Below are 19019 nucleotides of genomic sequence, written 5' to 3' on the forward strand. Positions count from 1 at the left end.
CTTTAAGTTTGCAAAGATCTGTGAGTTACCACTACTGCCTATTTGTCCAATCCAATTTCCCCCTCTGTGCACCAGGGTTGGGACTAGCGTGAGTAAAAGAGAGTGTCTGAGTCCAAGATTTCAGAAGGCATTCATTCTTAGGGTGTTTCAGGTATAGAATCTGCACTTGTACCAACCTAAGAGGAAGTACCTCCTTGAATGTCCTGTGTATCTTTCTCTTGCCTTGCTCTACTCTGGGTCCTGCAGTACAAATGTCCAAATATATTTTAGAATTGAAAATACATGTAAGAGAGGGAAAGAGAAATGTTCCTCCATTTCCTCACCAATAATCCTATGCTCTAAAAATTAATATGTCTCTTCAGATATCATTATATAAATGTAGAAAGCTGAGCTATAACCCCAACCCTTTTAATTTTTTTCAGACAGGGTCTTGCTAAATTGCCTAGGCTGGCCTGTAAGTTTTCTGAGGTTCTGGGATTACAGGCATGTGCCATCATCATACCTGGCTATGTTGTTATATACTGTTTTTTTTACTTAATAATGTGTCAGCAATTATTCTATTTTATTCTACTTTATTCTACTCTATGTTTTTTAAGAGACAGGAGCCTTGCTATGTTGCCCAAGCTGGCCTCAAACTCCTGGGCAGAAGCAAGGCTCCCAAATAGCTACTGGTATGTGCCACCATGCTGAGTTTATAGTTTTACAATTATTTTTTCAGTTGTGTTTAACTTGCTATTCAAATTAACTTCAAGTCAGAAAAAAGTTACTGTAGATTTGACTGTGTTTTTATTCTCTGTGAGCATAGTGAGACATTTTCCAAGAGAAGCATGATGGTACAACCGATTTGCCAATAAACATAATTAATTCTACAATGTATCTGCAATGGAACATCTTCCTCAAAATAATGTAAAATATATCTATTCACATAGCTATTACATATTTCAGTACAAGAAAATCTAAAAACCATAGAAATAATGTTATTACAGAAAATTATATTATAGTTCCTTCCAACTTGGAACCGGAAACACCGGGATCATGGCACAGTGGGAAAAGTATATGTTTTATGCTTGAAAAAGATGAATTTTATTCCTAGCACTGTCATCATTAGTTATATGACTTTGTGCAAATGACTTAACTGAGGTTCAGTTTTTCATATATAAAACACTGACAATGGTATGTATTCCTCAGGTTGCTCTGTGGATCAAATCTGTTAATGAGGCACACATTAGGTACTGTTAAGTTGCTTTCCATTCCCCATCTACAGGAATTATTGATTAGCTTCAAACTCCTGATGGACTAGAGAATAGGGATGGGGCAGGGAGCAGGCAATAAGAGACTGGAGATCCAGGGAGACAAAGAATAGATATAAGTATTCTTTATGATCAGAATGGACAAGGAACCTATTTAGATAGCTTTCTGATTCTGACAATTGCCCAAGTGTCTATACTTTTGTTCCTATAGGTATTAGAATTAGCCATCTCCTTTGCTTTATATTTCAACTACCTGCTCCTTTCCTTTAGAGTATCCTCTTGCCCCTTTCTCTAGCCAACTGCATGAAAAAAATTTAGCCTTAGATTTCCCCCCTAAAGTCACAGATTTAAATAACAAACAAAAACCCTGTTATCAAAACAAAGGAAATTGACATCTAAAATGGCAGAATGAGGACCTCAGTGAAACCATTCTCCCTTTAAAACAGTAAAAATATACACAAATAACATCAAGGAGTTTAGAACTGAGACATTTAAAAGTCACAAAAGCCTGAAAAATTGTCTATCCAAGAGAAACTACTGAAGCTTGACTTAAAAGTGGCAATACTGAAATTCTTCAATAAAGCATTTCTCTGCATTGAGTTTTAATCTTTATAGTACTTTTGTCAAAGAATGACTTCTACTCCTTCCTCTATATCAGTATAAGCTGTCCCTCATGCCTAGCTACTTCAGAGCATCTTTTCTTTGAGGCACCAACGCTATAATTATAATGCCCTTCTTTCTCTAATGTCAAAATAGCATTTTAAAAATAAATCTTGGGATGGGGGCTATAGCTCAGTGGTAGTGTGTATTTAGCACGTGAGAGATTCTGAGTTCAACCCAAACACCTAAAAAAAATAGGCTCAGTGCCTGCCTGCAGTCCCAGCACTTGGAGGCTGAGGCAGGAAGATGGCTTAAGACAAATCTGAGCAACATAGCAATATTCTACCTCAAAAAAAAAAAAAAAAAAAAAAAAAAAAAAAGAAAGAAAGAAAGAAAAGGAAAAAGAAACAAACAAACATTAATCCAAACTATCCAATCCAAACTGTACTATAAATGTGTAGGTATACAAACATATATTTTGTTGTAGTATTATATAGATTTACTCAAATTTTACTTTTAAATTATCAAAATAGCTAACAAAGGCTTTTGCTAATTTGAATTTAAACTATAAGGAGGAAAAAGAGCAATACATGTTACATTAAGAATAATATCCTACCTTAGGAGAAGTAGAGAGATCTCTTCCTGTAGAAACAACTGTGTTTTCATTTATTCCTCCTGTCTTTGGTGAGAGAACTGGTGGAGCTGGGGCCCTTCGTTTCACTTTTCTTTCAGTTTCCAGTTCTTGAAATGGATTTACCAAATTATTTGGAGGAGTTGGTTTAGGTTCATAAAAAGGATTTGATCTAAATGAAAGCAGAATTATCATTAAATGTCTCTCAAAAAATAACTTATTTCCAATTAAAATAATTAAATATGTACTGAAAATTATAATGTTTTCTCCAAATAAATCCAAACCAGTGAGACCTATAAATCCAAACCAGTGAGACCTACAATCAGGAAACAATGACAATCTTTGGGTCCATTTCTATCTAGATCTATCTAAAATTTGCCACTTTAAAAAGAAGTTAAATACTAGGTCATGCTCAGCTTCAACTATTATAAAACAGAACCTTTGAAATGTATTATGTTAAAAACAGGAGATCCTATCTATTCTCCAAAGTCAATGAAAAGGAAATAAGATGTAGAAATGTTGATTTATTGTTTTTTATGCTTCACTCCCATTTTTTTTTTTTTTTTTTTTTTTTAATTCTTGAATTTCATCCCTGCTTCTGGGTCAAATTCTTTTCTCATTAGGGGACATCTTTCAGTGGTTCATTCGGCAAAGTACTGTTAACTGTAACTTCTCCCATGTTTTCAAAGTATCTTTTTATCCCCCCCCCCCCAAACTCACACTTAAATGACAGTTTAGCTGGACAGAGAATTCTATTTTTCAGTTATTCAGTCTCAGTACTTCGAAGATAATTAGCCCAGTGTTAGCCTCATATTGTTCCTTTCTAGTCATTTTTTTATCTGGTTGACATTAAGATCTCTACATTTCTGGTTCTGAGCAATTTTACTATGGTATGTCTAGGTGTGGACTGCTTTTAATTTATCTTGTTTCAGACTGCTTGTATTCTCTGAGTCTGAAGATTCATATTTCATCAGTTTGAAAAATTATCATTCTCCCTTTGACAGTCTCTTGGCTATTTTTCCTAGTCTCTTCTTTAGAACTACCTCCCATTTGTCCTATCAATCTCTCCATATTTTTATAAATCTTTACTTTTTCTGTACTACATTCTAGATAATTTCCTCACATCTCTGATCCTGTTCATTTTTCTCTCTTCATCTGTGTCTAATGGTCAATTCTTTATGAATTCTTAGTTTCAATAACTCTTTTCTCATATGTCTGTGTATGAGATACCTCAGACACAAAGATTTGAGTTATCAATCATTTAAACATATTTATTATATAGTCTCCATCTTATTTAAAATCCTTACTTATATAATATTGCTATTTCTTTTGTTTCCTGTTTCTTTCTCTTGGCAAACTGTTTCCTTGTGTGTTTTATAATTCAGATTGTAAATTCAGTGCTTACTTTGAGGAAATCCTGTGTAGTCTGAGTTGGGAGTGTCTCTCTTCAAAGTGTTTTAAATGCATGCACTTGCCAAGTACTTTAGCAGCCACTTGGTATTTTATTTTTCTAGCTTGGGGGTTTCCAGACAATCCTGCCAACATAATGTCAAATCCCACATAATGTCAATCCACATAATGTGGGCTTGTGCTTATAAATTCCCAGAGAAGGCTACCCTTCTCCCCTACTTACCCAGAGGCTAGGTTCAGGCAGAAAAGTTTCCTTATTAACTTCCTTGTTAACAGGGTAGAAGGACATTTTTTTCTAGTTGCCCATTAATCTAAGTATCTGGTGTATAGGATGATTATTATTCCTATTGCAGCAATAAACCATTATTCTAGTTATTATTTGTTTGTTGCAATTTTCTTCCCCAAAACCAGAAGGTTTTCTGGAGTCCCACATCCTGGATGCATAGTATAGACTTACCTAGAACCAATAACTAATGATCTACAACTCTAAGAATTTAAGCAATCAGGTCATCTGAGGCTGTGGGTACCAAATAAATCTAGATTGGAAAAGAGACTATATTGTGCTTATGATATCACTCTTCTACTCATGGTAATAACTAATGTCATGTGATGCCTTTCCACTGAGCTAGGATGCAGTCTAACAATTTCTTTCAACTTAGTACTAACTTAACTAAGTGGAGTTGGCACATACATAGAAACCTATTTGCTGTTCTTCATCTTCTTATGACTCAGACTTCAAGAGAAAAAATACAGGAAATAGGTATGTATTTAAAAATTATCTTTTCAGACCAAAATATTCTTGTCTAGTAAGTATGATATATTTGAAGTATTTACTTATATTTCCATGCTTATTTTCTATAAGAAAACCTGGGGAAATCAAAGCAAAGAACAATGTTAAAATAATTAAAAGGGAGGTTAATATAAAGAAATGAGATTTTTTTAAAAAATGCAAACTCCAAAAGTTAGGGGAAAATAATTCTTTGTTTGTTTGTTTGTTTAAAAACTAACTTGCTTACCAATATTAAATGCCTCAGAATATTAAACAGTATTTATTCTCAGGCAATATTAAATGCCTGAGAAGAATCAGGTCAATCCAACTAAATTAATTCAGTTATATGAATTATTTGGGAGATAATTTAAATAATTATTTCTGATTAACAAATTTCCACATTATTTTGTAAGATGGTACACCTCATATAATAATCATTATTATTAATTTTTATTAGGCATGAATAGTTCTTAAGATAAACTCAGTTGTGTTAGAGCACAGATTGCTTGCATTACAAAAAGATGTGCTTAACAGGGAAAATAAATCAGAATTCCTTTAAACAGGCAATTCTTTGGTATACTTTATATAGTTGGATTTATAAAACTCAGTTTCTATAAAACTTCCATAAATTTATCTCATATGTATAGCAAGGTATCTCAAAATACGGTCCTTTTTCTTCATGCCTTTTCTGCCAGCTTCTACTCAGTATGCCTCCCTCTAACCACTGGTATTATTTGTATAGGGAAAATAAACATGAGTAGAAAAGAAGCTCAGATCAACTATTTCCAAAGTTGGTTCCTAAGGTTTGTGTTTTTAGAAACATAATCAAACAGACATTTGTTTTGTTTTGTTTTTGTTTTTGTAGTGCTAGGGACTGAATGTAGGGCCTGGTGTATACTAGGCAAGTGCTCTACCAGTGAATTACAACCCTCTGCCCAGAACGGGCATTTTCTTGAACGAATTAGAGTTGTGTTTCATAATCTTTTTATATTATGACATGTACTGAAAATGAAATTTGACATAACAAAGGAAGCTACTTGAAATTAAAGGTGTTAGGAATTTCAGCTGCACTTGACTGTGCCTGGCCACCAGGACTATGAAAATCAGTATCTTTACACATCTGTATTTTGCTCATGAGATAACAGTGTGCTAGGCACCACCACTGGTTAGGTGCTAAATTAGACTAAGGATAAAAGGCCTCTATTTATATGAGTTTTAAATGATCCTTTCCCTTGTAAATCAGAAAGCCCTAAATAAAACTGAATCTTCCACTCTTCAAGAATGAATATCAAATGTCTCCATTTACATGAAGTATCCAGAATGGTCAAATCAATAGATAAAGAAAGTAGATTAATGGTAGAGAACAGAGGAAGTAGGGAATTGGGACTAACTGCTAAGAGGTATGGGACTCCTTTTTTGATGATGAAAATGTTATGGTATTAGACAGTGATGATGGTCATATAACATGGAATATATCAAAAAACACTGAAGTGTACATTTAAAAATGTGTAAATTTTATGTTTTAGGAAGTATGTATATCCCAATGTAAAAAAGTACTGCTAAAAACAAGTGAACAGGAATAGTAGTTATTCAGAAATAGTACTGTGTGAACATATTACTTTCCCTATAAAATGAAAAGAGTGATATAATTGCTGATAAATATATTTAAAACACATGCATCACACAACACTTTGGTTGACAATGGACTGCATATACTATAGTAATCTCATAGGATTATATTGACTAGTGACATTTTGGCCATTTTAGTTTGTGTAAGTACATGCTAGGATGTTGGTTCAATGACATAATCTGCTAATGAAGCATTTCTTTAGATGATATCCATCAAGCAGTGCATGACTATATTCTTAAGCAGTATTTTACACAAGGAAATTTAAGGATTTAACACAATTTCCATACCTTGTTGATCTATGATTTAAATAATCTATTTCAGAACTTTCCACATCACTCTGAATAAAAACAAATTATTTTTATTGTTGTACTATAAACCTGAGTAATAGATTAGTTGTACTATTAACTCACTGTGAGTTTAAAATTCATGTTATATTAAGGAAGTAAAAAATTGAATAGAATGATTTAAAATGATATTATTTATTGTTTGGATATTCATCCAGGAAAACAAATTACAGAAAGTAAAATCAAAGTTGGTTAGAAGGAGGATTAACTAAAACATACTGAAAATATTACAAGCCAGGGTAAAGAGAAATCTGTAGTCTTTTCTTATATCTTGAAACTCTATTATTTCTTTGGAAAAACAATTCAAATTTATTAAAATGAACATATAGTTTTTCTGAATAAAATTCCATGATAGGCTTGAGAAACTGACAGAGCAACATCAGAAATGATTACATGTGGGTCCTCAAAACTTACTTAAAATTTCTGAAATAATATTGCTTTATCAGTTTTCTTTTCACTAAATTGGAACAGGTGATCTAATAAAGCCAAGAAAAGTAAGAAACCAAGCTGTTGCTAAGTGTAAAGAATTGAAGCTAAAAAGCAAGGAAAGTGTGTATATTTTTCTCTTGATACTGATGGATAAGCTGGGGCACTTAAGATGTTTTTACACATCAAAGTACTCAGTACTATTTGTGAAATTTTTATATTGGGGCATGCAGGAAGAGTTTGGTAATAGAAAATGAGCCACAGAAGCTTTTCACTTGACAAAAAGTCATACGTTTATAATTAAAGTAAGAATAAATTTTGGAAGATTTCTGCCACTGGTACTGGACAAACTTTTGGAGACATGAATACCAAATAAGTAAGTAATGCAAACCAAGTTTTTCCTGGACTTGCATATTAGCTGATGTGCAATCTTTAGAACTTCTGTGCATATTCCTACCAAAAAAAAAAAAGAAGAAGAAGAAAGAAAGAAAGAAAAAGCTGTTTATAGGCTCCCTCTGGTAACCCCAAATGATTGAGCAATTTAGCAGGCTCTTTATTCATGGGAAACTTGTAAAGACTGTGACTTTCATGTTAAAAAAAGAATGGTCAAAAGGAAACACCCACTGATTCTGATTTTAGTTTTTATTAAGGCATTTAAAAAGTTTAAACAAACATTAGCTGTCTCTTTAATTTGTTAATAGGAGAGAGCAGGGTGTGTGTATGTGTGTGTATTGTGTAATACTCATACATCTTGGAATGACTAAAAGATACTTAAAGTTTACATTTACATTCAAATATTTTAGGTGTACAGTCATTACTCAGCACCTACACCATCCATGAGAAATTTTATTTATCACACATTAGCTATTTCAAAGGAAACAAAAAATAACTTTGGCAAGAGTTGAGCCAACTTTTAAACCCTTATAGAGTTTTTAATTAGTAATGAGATCTCAATCTGGATTTGGAATCAGATTATTACTAATAATGTAATTCTAAGTATTTATGGAGGTTAGAACTTTTTTAGTTTTTACTAAAACATAGCAATACTCATGGAGGCATGTAAAACATCAGAGTCATTACATAGTGTTGTAGGAAAAGATTGAGAAACACAGTTCCAGAGCAATAGAAAACAATCGACTCCCTTACTCTTTAAAACAAGTCACAAAATATTTGAAGTTGGTCACTATAGTTCCCTAAAATCATCACTTTTCTAAGTCCCTATGCTCTCAATCATTGCTCATTCAATTGGTTAGAAGTCTGGATAGAACAAAACAAGTCAGGGAAATTGTTCTCTCTTTTTTTCTGCAATTAGGAAACCTTCTTCTCCTGGCCTTGGACATTAGAGCTCCAGGATCTATGGCCTTTGAACTCCAGGACTTACACTAGTGGCCTCCCAGGTTATCAGGCCTTTAGACTTTTGCTGCACCATGTTACAGGCATCCCTGTGGTCTCCAGCCTGCAAATAATGGTCTGTGTTGCAATGTCTCAGTCTCCATAAATGCATAAGCCAATTCCCCTAAAAATTTATTTTCTTTCTTCTTTCTCCTTCCCTCCCTCTCTCCCTCTCTCCTCCCTTCCTTCCTTCCTATCTTCCTATCTATCTATCTATCTATCTATCTATCTATCTATCTATCTATCTATCTATCATCTATCTCCCTCCCTCCTGCTGGTTCTGTATAGCCAGAGAATCCAATAGAACACTGAATTTCAGATCAATTGAAAATAACTCATACCTTTGAATACATGGTCATAGTATTTTGCTCAGCAATGTTGTTTTCATTGTGTAGCCATTGTCCATCTTCAAATTTAGTCCTGATTTTTTTGGTATATTTTTGTTACCCCCCCCCCCCTTTTTTTTTTTGATGCTAGGGATTGAACCCAGGACCTCTACCACTAAGCTATACCCTCCTAGACCCTTTAAGTGTATCTTAAAAACATTTTTAAAATTTTAAAATTTTTAAGTGTATCTTAAAATATCCTTTTTGTTTGTTCAATATCACTACAGAGAAAGATTAAATTTGTATATTAACCTTGTATCTATAATCTTGTTAAATTTAGTTTTCAGTTCTAGAAGACTCTTTGGAGACTTCTTATGATTTTCTACATAAATAATTAATTATTTGTGAAAAAAGTTTTGTTTTCAAGTAATATTATATATGGGAAGCTTAAAACAGTATCCTTCAATTTCCTCACTCAGTTTTTACAACTGTCCTGCTGTCATACACTCTACTTCTACATGTTATAAGACCCAGAATAAATTATTATTTAAAGTTTAAAACAATTATCTTTAAAAATTTTTTTGAAACGAGACAAGCATTTTACACACACACACAAATGTATTTGCCATTTCCTATGCTTTTCATTGCTTTGTTACTTTCCTCCTGCTTAAAATACTTTTTTTTTTTTGTCTTAAGCAATTTTTGCAAAGCAAACCTGATAGTAAAGAATTCTTTCTGCTTTTGGATGTATGGAAAAGTCCATTATTTTGCTTACCCTTTCCTGCCCACTTTTCTTGGCTGGAAATGGAAATTTGTGTTAACAAGTTTTTGATGTTTCCTTTCAGTACTTTAAAAATGTCACCTCACTGGCTTATAGTTTGGATTGTTTTTGTTGAGAATCCTTTCTATGATTTTCTTCAAGTTTTTTGTGCTTGGGGTTCATTCAGTTTCTTGAACCTATAGGTTCATCTATTTTTTAATTTCTAAAAACTTTTAGCCATTATTTTGTAAAATATTTTTTCTATCTCCCTTTCTCTCCTATCCTACAATTTCAACTATACATGTTAGCCACTTGAAATTCTGCTACAGCACACCAAACCTCTATTCATTTTATTCCCCAGATGTTTCAATCTGGGTGGTTTCTTTTCTTATGTCATTAGGTTCACTAATATTTCTGTTGGCTGTATTTAACATGGGATTAATTCCATATAGAGTATTTTTCATCTCAGACTTTGCATTTATCATTTCTATAAATTCAATTTGGATTTTTTATATCACCCATGTTCTGTTTTCCTCCATCTTCTTAAATATTTGGAATATATTTATGCTTACTTAATAGTTTCATCATTTGTCCCATTTCTGCAGTCACACTTAATGATAAACTTTTCTTCTCATCATGGGTCAGATTTTCCTGCTTCTTATACATGCCTACTAACTTTTTATAGTCCTTGTGAATTTTATGTTTTATATTTATACATATACATATATATTTGTATTCCCTTAAATATTTTTGAGCTTTGTGTGGGATGCAGTTAAGTTACTTGGAACTACTTTGATCTTTAGAACCTTGCCTTTAAGTTTGTCAGGCAGGTCCAGAAAAGTCTTTGTACTGAGGTTAACTTGGTCCTACTATTGAGGCAATACCTTGCTGAGGACTCTGATGCTCCATGTGCTGTTCCCCACAACCCCCTGGGTAATGGGAACACAAACTATTCTGGTCTTAGGGGAACTCTTGAAATTATTATGTCTGTTTCTTTTTTAAAATCTTTTTAGTATTTAATTGTAGTTTAGTATTTATTTTGTTTATTTAGTTTTTTTATGTGGTGCTGGGGAATAAACCCAGTGTTTCACACATGCTAGGCAAGTGTTCTACCACTGAATCACAGCCCAGCCCTATTATGTCTGTTTCTTTGTCCTTGGTAATTTTTTTCACATGCATACTCTGATCAATACTCAGATAAAGATTCAGAAACCTTATACAGGTCTCTGAAATTCTATAAGTAGTTCTCTCTGGTACTCTGTCCATATATTTTAGCCACCCTATAAACCCCAAAGACCAAATTCTATCTCCCCAATTCAGGGAGATTATTCCATAAGTAAGACTGGACAACTGTAGGGCTCACTGTTTTTGTTTCTATTCTCTCAGAGCTCCCTGTCCTATACAGTTTGTGCCCAATGTCTGAAAATGAGTACTTCACATAGTTTATTCCATTTTTTAATTGTTTAAGACATAATGCTACATCTAATCTGTGTTATCCTATTATTGTTAGAATTGGAAGTTTTGTTGTCACTTTTTTTTTTTTTTTTTTTTAATTGTACCAGGGATTGAACCTAAAGGTGCTGAACCACGGAGCCATATTCCCAGCCCCCACCCCCTTTTTTTAAAAAATTTTGAGACAGGGTCTCACTAAGTTGCTTAGGCCCTCGCTAAGTTTCTGAGGTTGATTTTGAACTTGAGATCCTCTTGCCTCAGTCTCCCATGCCACTGGGATTACAGGCATGAACTTCTGTGCCTGGCTTGTTGTCACTTTTAAAATATACTCATGGCCATGGTCTACTGTCACACAGACTGTGTACTACTATGCAACTCCAGATCATAAGGTAAACACATTCCCTTTCTATCCCCAGCCTAGATTTGAGCAATCTGGCAGTGTTAATCATACTGCCTATTCATCTGAAGCTTATAATAATATCTGACTTATCAATGTTATGATCTTGTTTGGCATTTAAACAAGTCTTCTCATCAAAGTGATATCATAAATGACTATTTGGATCATATGAACAAGTTTTCTCATCAAATTAATACCATAAATGACTATTTTGATCCCATAGCAAAACTATAACACTGAAGTGTAATGCTTACAGTATTTGATGAAAACACCTACCTACCATTTGTAATATGGTTTCTATGAGAAAATACAATTAAAATTTCAATCAGAGATTCCAGGCACACATCTCCCTCATTTGTTAGTTTAGGGTACACATATAGCCATATGGAAGAGGGTCACAGAAGAAGAGTTAAAACTATAAAAATTCAGATCAGGGATGAGCTACAGAGAAATTTATAAAATACATGTTGCATTTATAAAATACATTTTTACCCATCCAAATTTATATTACAGAAGGATCTCTTTAATTAATATAGAGATTGAACTGTGGTGATAGCAAAATGAAATGTACTTACTCATCCAATTCTTCTTCAGTTTTAGAACTATCAGCATAGAGGTACTTGCTCATGTCCACAGGTCTTATATTTTTTCGTTTTGTAGACTGGGGAGGAGAATCCTTCATAGTTACAAAAGTTTCTGGTTCATCAAATGGGTTCACATATTGTGGAGTCTGTACATCTTTAAAGGGATTATAACTGTTATTATGAAAAGATTCTTCTGTTTTTTTAGGCGAAGCTGTTTCAGTAATTGGTTCTATAAAGCAATAGCAAGAGATGAATTAAACAAATAGCATATGATATTTTCTTATATTTTTAATTCTTTCTGTTTCTTTCCTTTTTTTCTTTTTCTTTCTTTCTTTTCTTTTTGTTTTTTGCTCCAGGGATTGAACCCAGAGGCATTTAACCACCAGGCACTACCTCCAGTTCTTTTTATTTTTTAATTTTGAGACAGAGAGTCTGGCTAAGTTGCTTAGGGCCTCACTAAGTAGCTGAGGCTGGCTTTGAACTCATGATCCTCCTGCATCAGTCTCCCCAAACTGCTGGGATTATAGGCGTGCACCATTGCACCTGGCTTTTAAGTGTTTTCAAAAACTGGAATCTTTAATTAATAAACTATAGAGTTCACAGAGTGCAAAGCAATAATGAAACAAGAAATTACTTTTAGAGGTGCTAAGGAATTCTGAGGCTTAGAAAATGTGATATCTGAGATCTCTGTCTACCTCTCTAGGAATGGTGTTCTCAAAAAAACAGCCTCTCTGGATTATTAATGTTTCATGACAGCCTTCAGAGTCTCTAATAGTATTAGCATTATGGTACATCAATTTTGGAAATTTTCAACTTCTCAGAAGTGCAATATTATGTTACTATTTAGATTATCTCATTGTGCTAGCTTGTCATCACAAACTGAAACATAGTAAGTTTGTGTTTAAAAGAACATAAAATGGATTAAATTTTGAAATAGTCTTGGTAATTACTCCAGTACAGAACATTTAGGTATTCTGGACTATACAAAAAATATATATGCATACATCGCTAGACTTCTTTTTTGAAAGTCTGTATGCTACAAAACCTTAAATCTTTTTTTTTTTTTTTTTTTCCTGCTGGTGCTGGGGATTGAACCTGAAGCCTTGTACACACTGAGCCCACACTCTCCTATTCTATACCACCAGGCCCAATTCTTAATCTTTAGAGTTTTTAATGAAATAATTTTTAAATATAACTTGAATCCAATTAATACTCTAATAAGAGTAATATAAGGATCCTTAGGTTGAAAGAGGTGTATTAAAATCATACCTGTAAGGTGTCATCACACTAAATCCTTCAATATTTTATTATTTCTATTTTCAATTTGAAAACAAATTTGCACATGGTTTTTGATGACAAGAAAGATTTCTATGATCCCAGCTACTTGGGAGTCTGAGGCAGAATTATCACAAGTTCAGCCTGAGCAACTAAGCAAGACCTGACCTCAAAATAAAAAGGATTGGCAATGCAGCTCAGTGGTAGAGTTGCTTGCCTAGCATGTGCAAGGCCCTGGGTTCAATCCCCAGTATGGCCTAAATAAATACATATTTTCTCATATTGGAGAAAAGTTTCAGAGAACCAATAATCATAGTACACTAAAATTAATTTTAATTATGCTGGGCAACTCTAACAAAATATTTTAGTAAAAAGCAGAAAAGTGGTCATTGAAATTCTCAAGAAAAATTACAATTGTTTCATAAGTGACACTTCAAGAAACTTACTCTGGTTATTACAAAAATATTCATGATTAACCTATATTAATGATTTTTAATTGACTGATTTGAGACAGGGTCTTTCTATGCTGTGTAGGCTACCTTCAAACTCCTGGGCTTAAGTAATCCTCCTGCCTCAGTCTCCCACATAGTTGAGACTACAGGCAGATGCCATCAGGCATACCTAGTGATTTTTACATTTTAAAGTGAAACTACTTATATTTTAGATGCTAGCCCAGAAGTTTTATCTTTCTATTGAAGAAAAATAAAACAAAAACCTTCAACTGAAATTCTGTACACCACGTAGAAGTTATTATAAAGCATAAAAGATTTCATAAAATCATATTTATTACTGATTTAAAATCATAATAAATTAATACTGAAATGAGTTAAAAACTGCCTACATTAAAGAGATTCAATAACTGTGTTATCTTTGTAATACCATCATAACATTCAAACGCCATTAAAATTTTTTTTTTTTTTTTTTTTTTTTGTGGTGCTAGGGATTGAACCAAGGGCCTTGTGCTTGCGAGACAAACACTCTACCAGCTGAGCAATATCCCCAGCCCTAAAATTTTTATAATAATGTAAATGGAATATTTTCTATTCTTAGGGAAAGAGAAAATGCAATTATGCCTATTCAATTTTTTATTATCAAATATCAGGGCTCAAATGCTTAAGAAACTAACAAACCTTGTCAATGGAAATGAAATGTTTATTTCTACTTTCAGGAAGAGGACTGCAAAAATTGATGCAAGCAAATCATCATTTTTTGGTTATAAAACAAAAGAAGAGTATAGAAACTATAGAACAAGATTTGAAGATGACAATACAAGTAACAAAGAAGGGTAAGTTTAAGAAAAGATTATTTCATATAAAAGTTAACAAATACATTTAATACTTTCTAAAAGGGTCAATGAAGCACATGGATATAAGGAGAACTGAAAATATAATGACATAAAATGAACATATGAGAAGTTAAGCCATAAAAGTAAAAAAAAAAAAAAAAAAAAATCAGAACTAAACACACTTTTGTTCTTCCCCAAATACTTTTTTTACTTGACGATGCAAGTTTTTAATTGATTAAAAAAATGAATTATTTCTAGGAAAATATTTTTCTAAAAGAAAGTACTTAGTTCTTATTCCAAAGATATAGGCATATATTTAAAGAAAACAGTGGTTGCTATATGTTTTCTTAGCTCCATAAGCACAGTTAAAGTACTGAATCAGGTTGGTTTACCTTGTCTAAATAGAAATAAAATCTTACATGTTCTCTGCAGCTACCTTCTATTTCAGAAAACAGATCCATATATATTTAGAAAGCTTATTGGATTTTGAAAAGGAAAACTCAAATACTGATGTTTCAAAATATTTTGGTAATTTTATCTTTTAAACTCAGTATACTCAAATGTATGCACTATGCCATGCCATCAGAAAGAAGCTTTATGGTCAAAAGAAGATGCTTGTTTGGGAATCTTAGTTACAACTTCAACTACATTTCCCTCAAATTAAAATCACTTCACTCCTCTGGGCCTCTGAGTCCTAATCTACCTTTAAGATTTACCTTAAGATTTAAAATATGTTCATAATATAGCCCAAAAAATCTTATTAATTTGGAATCTGGGAAGAAGGGAAAAGGTAAAGGAAGAGAAGAAAAGAATTATGAAACAATATTGCTTTAACAGAGTGAATCCTGAAGCTGAAACTCAATTTCACCGTGACAAGCAGTAGAAAAATTCTTCTCATGAAGAGTTCATAAGAGCAGTCAAAAAGATGTAAAAAGTGGTTAATCATTCCTGCATTTACTCTGAGCAAGGAGTTTAATTAACAGAGGTCTCACTTCTTCAACAGTCCTTATCTAGGCTTTAAGAATTCAAAATTCTTAAATAAGAGTTTTGATAAGAAAAGTGTCTGGTGGCAGGAATGGGAATTACTGGTTTTACTCTTTACAGTCATGTTGTATGATGGCAGTGGCTTTCAACTTTATCTGCTCCATGCCATCAGATACACAACTCACTCTATTAACTGTAATTTTCAGCCAAGGACATGGAGTTGGGAGGAACTAGATGTTCAGATGGAAGAGAAATATAGAGGATGCCTAACAAATGAGACTTTACTACATGTCAGTTAGGTAAAACACAATTATTTATAATATTAGACTTTTACTAACTGACGAAATAAGAACTAAAAACTAAGCCTCATGCAAATGTCTAGGTAAGGCTTTCTTATTTTTTTTTTTTTTTAATAACTCAATGGAGACTACCTAGAATTAATGATAAATGTGAGTGGTATTATTTAAAGGAAAAGCACCTTTTAAGTCTTTTGAGGAAATCTTTCCCTGCCCTTATAATTAAAACTTTACTATACAAAGATTAGAAAATAGAAAAGTACAGGAAAAACTTCCTACCTTCTGAGTCAGGATCTCCAAATGGATTTAAATCTACTGCATCAGGATCATCAAATGGATTTGAATTCACAGTCACCAAGTCCTTTTCTGCTTCATCCAAAAAGTTAAGTTTGTTGATAAGCTCTGAAAAATAAGCATATGTATTAGTTCACTATGGTTATGGTAAAGCCTAATTATTGATCATTCATGAAACATTTAAAATTTTAAAAATTCACATTAATACCTGCAAAAATGATAAGATATAGCATTTTAACAATGGCAGAATGCCATTCAAGCATTTTATAGTATACCAACATTTTAAAATAAAAAGATATTAACTTGAACATTTATCAGATAATGAACTATACAAAAAGAAACTTTCATTTGAGTTGAATTTGATTCAACTTAGAAAATGCTGATAAAGGTTTTTATAATATATAAGCTCCGTGAAATATTGTCATGTTATATGATCAAGTATTGTCTTAGAAGATGTTTTTAAATCACTATTAAGCATACTGATGTAAGACTTTGCTAAAGATGATAAATTTTGTTATCTTGTTGCCTGTTGGTACACTACAAATTACCAAAGAAAACATTAAAAATAAAGCACAAAGACAAAACTGACAGCTAAGTAAAGACAGAAGTCAAGATGTAGCAAGTCACAGTAAATACAGGCAATCAGAAGCAGAAAGAAAGGAGGAAAGCTCTTAGACCTTCAGAGGAACTGGCTGATTTAGCTGAAGGCATATTTGCTTGCTTTATGCAGTCATCTTGATCTTCATCTAAGCTGCTCAGAGCATTCAACTGGTTTACAATTTCTGTAAACAAAAGCCAGTCAAGACAAATGTAAGGTAAGGTCATTTAATTAAACAGCAGTAGAAGCATGCTGTTACTCAAAAAGACAGAGGAGATGTTTGGTTAATAGAGAATACATTCAGAGATATTATTTTGGTGAACTATAACAGATGTAATTAACTGAATGTTATTTTGTGCTCACATTCTAAAATACAAAGCATTTTATTGTTAAAAATTATATTAGTAACATATTAATTATGTTAATAGACACAAAACTAAAATAAATAACCCGACTTAACACACTGACTTTTAGCAATCATATTTTTGTGTTTGTAAAACAAACTGTGCTCTTAAACATATACATTAGAAACAAAAATTTAAAAAATCCTGATAGTCACACCATTTGCTTCAGATAGTCTGATTTTAAACTTAAAGGTTTTAAGAATATAGTTACATGAGTCATATATATATAATAAGCATTCATTCTTGCTCTAGAATTTTAAAAATCAGTCCTAAAACAATAGAAGCAAGCAATAGTTTCTATTTTCTATTCCTGTTTTGAAGAGAGTCTGTTCTTTTAAGGCAACTCTTAAGTATCTGCTTTAGGAATTTTATAATTTAGTCAATAAGACACAAAGAAGACAAGAATAGAGAAAAATTTAAATAAAACAATTCATTTTGTATATTAAAATATTTTTTAAATGAGTCATATATATTTTAGACAACTCCAACTATGTGAAACTATCATTCACTAGGTAAAAATTAGATAACTTATAAACAAGAGAATAAGTACCTCAGTAAACTAGAAAGAATACTTAGAATAAATTAGTGAATCCTTGATGTTTCCAAAGTTAACAGTATAGAAGTAACTTAGATAGGAGGATAAACCAAACAGATCCAGATTATTCAGTGGGAAAGAAAGAAAATGGGTAGAAATAGAAAATGTTGTAAATTTGACATTAACACTACTGTTCTTTAACATTGTAAATCTAAGTACACATGCTAAACTTTATTTGAACCAAAAATTAAAGAATATACATTTGTGATACACTGCCTTCATGCATTTACTTGTTGAACAAATATTTATTTATTAGTCTGTGCCAAGCTTTCTGCTTGGAACATAAGGATGAAATAAAAACAAAACAAAACAAAAAAAACCAGACATGCTATTGTTCTCAGAGAATTTACGTTCTATAAAGAGACAAATATTGAAACAGACTTTAGTAAATGACTATTCAACTATTAGGTTGTCAGAAATATGTTCTAGATATTTGAGCAAAATACATATAAAAAGTTGATACATTTATTAATTTTCCTTGTCTGAATGATAAAATGTATTTTGTACTAGTAAAAATGCTTCAGATAGTCACATTAAGCATTGGAAAACAATTAAACCCAACTAAACTCTATCATTTGAAGAGTAGTAAAATCAGCTAATGCCTGTCAGATTTTTATTCTGACTAAAAGTGTCTTCTTCCATTTTATTCTGCCAATAGGTCTTAAACTGCAATCTGACTCAAGCTAACTTAGCAAATTTCTCCATAGGTAGAATACACTCATATATTAGATCCTTTATTTTCCACTACTCATCACTGTAACTCCTTAACTTTTAGAAAAATGTAACAGAATAGAGGATTAAGATTAAGTGATTACCAGTCTCATGACAGACTTTTTTATTCATTATTAGTTATTTTTTAAATTTGCAAATGACTTATTTTTAACTTTGAAAATAAAAACTATAAAATATTAACAATAGCAGCTAACATATTAAACAGCAGAAATGGGTTTGCAGTTGTTAATTCTTATAAGTAGCCTAAGAGATAGCTATTAAAATACAAATTAAAATTAAAAGGTATTTATTAAAAATATTACATGATATGCCTTGTAGAAACAGAATGTATATATAACATTGAAGGATCAAATACACTCTACCATTATGTATATCTAAAAAGAACAAATAAAAATATTAAAATAAGTCAATTACATGACTAAATTATTTACATTGTAATTTTTCTGAATGTTTTTAATATTTCCCCATTCTCATCATGCTTTTGGTGATATCTAAAACCAATGATGAGTATTTCCTCACTAAGAACCCCAAATAATACTTTCTATTCTTTTCACTTATGACATATTATCTTTCTATCCTTATATA

The 19019-nt window shown here is 32.1% G+C and overlaps 1 protein-coding gene across 1 annotated transcript in view; it reads right to left on the reverse strand.

Moving 5' to 3' along the window:
- Ehbp1 (EH domain binding protein 1) overlaps nucleotides 1–19019 on the reverse strand; it is a 310593-nt gene that overhangs the window by 157177 nt on the left and 134397 nt on the right. The window contains 4 exon segments of the mRNA XM_047522702.1: nucleotides 2467–2653; nucleotides 11963–12200; nucleotides 16091–16213; nucleotides 16783–16887. Of these exon segments, the coding sequence (XP_047378658.1) occupies nucleotides 2467–2653; nucleotides 11963–12200; nucleotides 16091–16213; nucleotides 16783–16887 (653 nt within the window).

The sequence above is a fragment of the Sciurus carolinensis genome, chromosome 13 (assembly GCF_902686445.1).
Source record: "Sciurus carolinensis chromosome 13, mSciCar1.2, whole genome shotgun sequence".
NCBI lineage: Eukaryota > Metazoa > Chordata > Mammalia > Rodentia > Sciuridae > Sciurus > Sciurus carolinensis.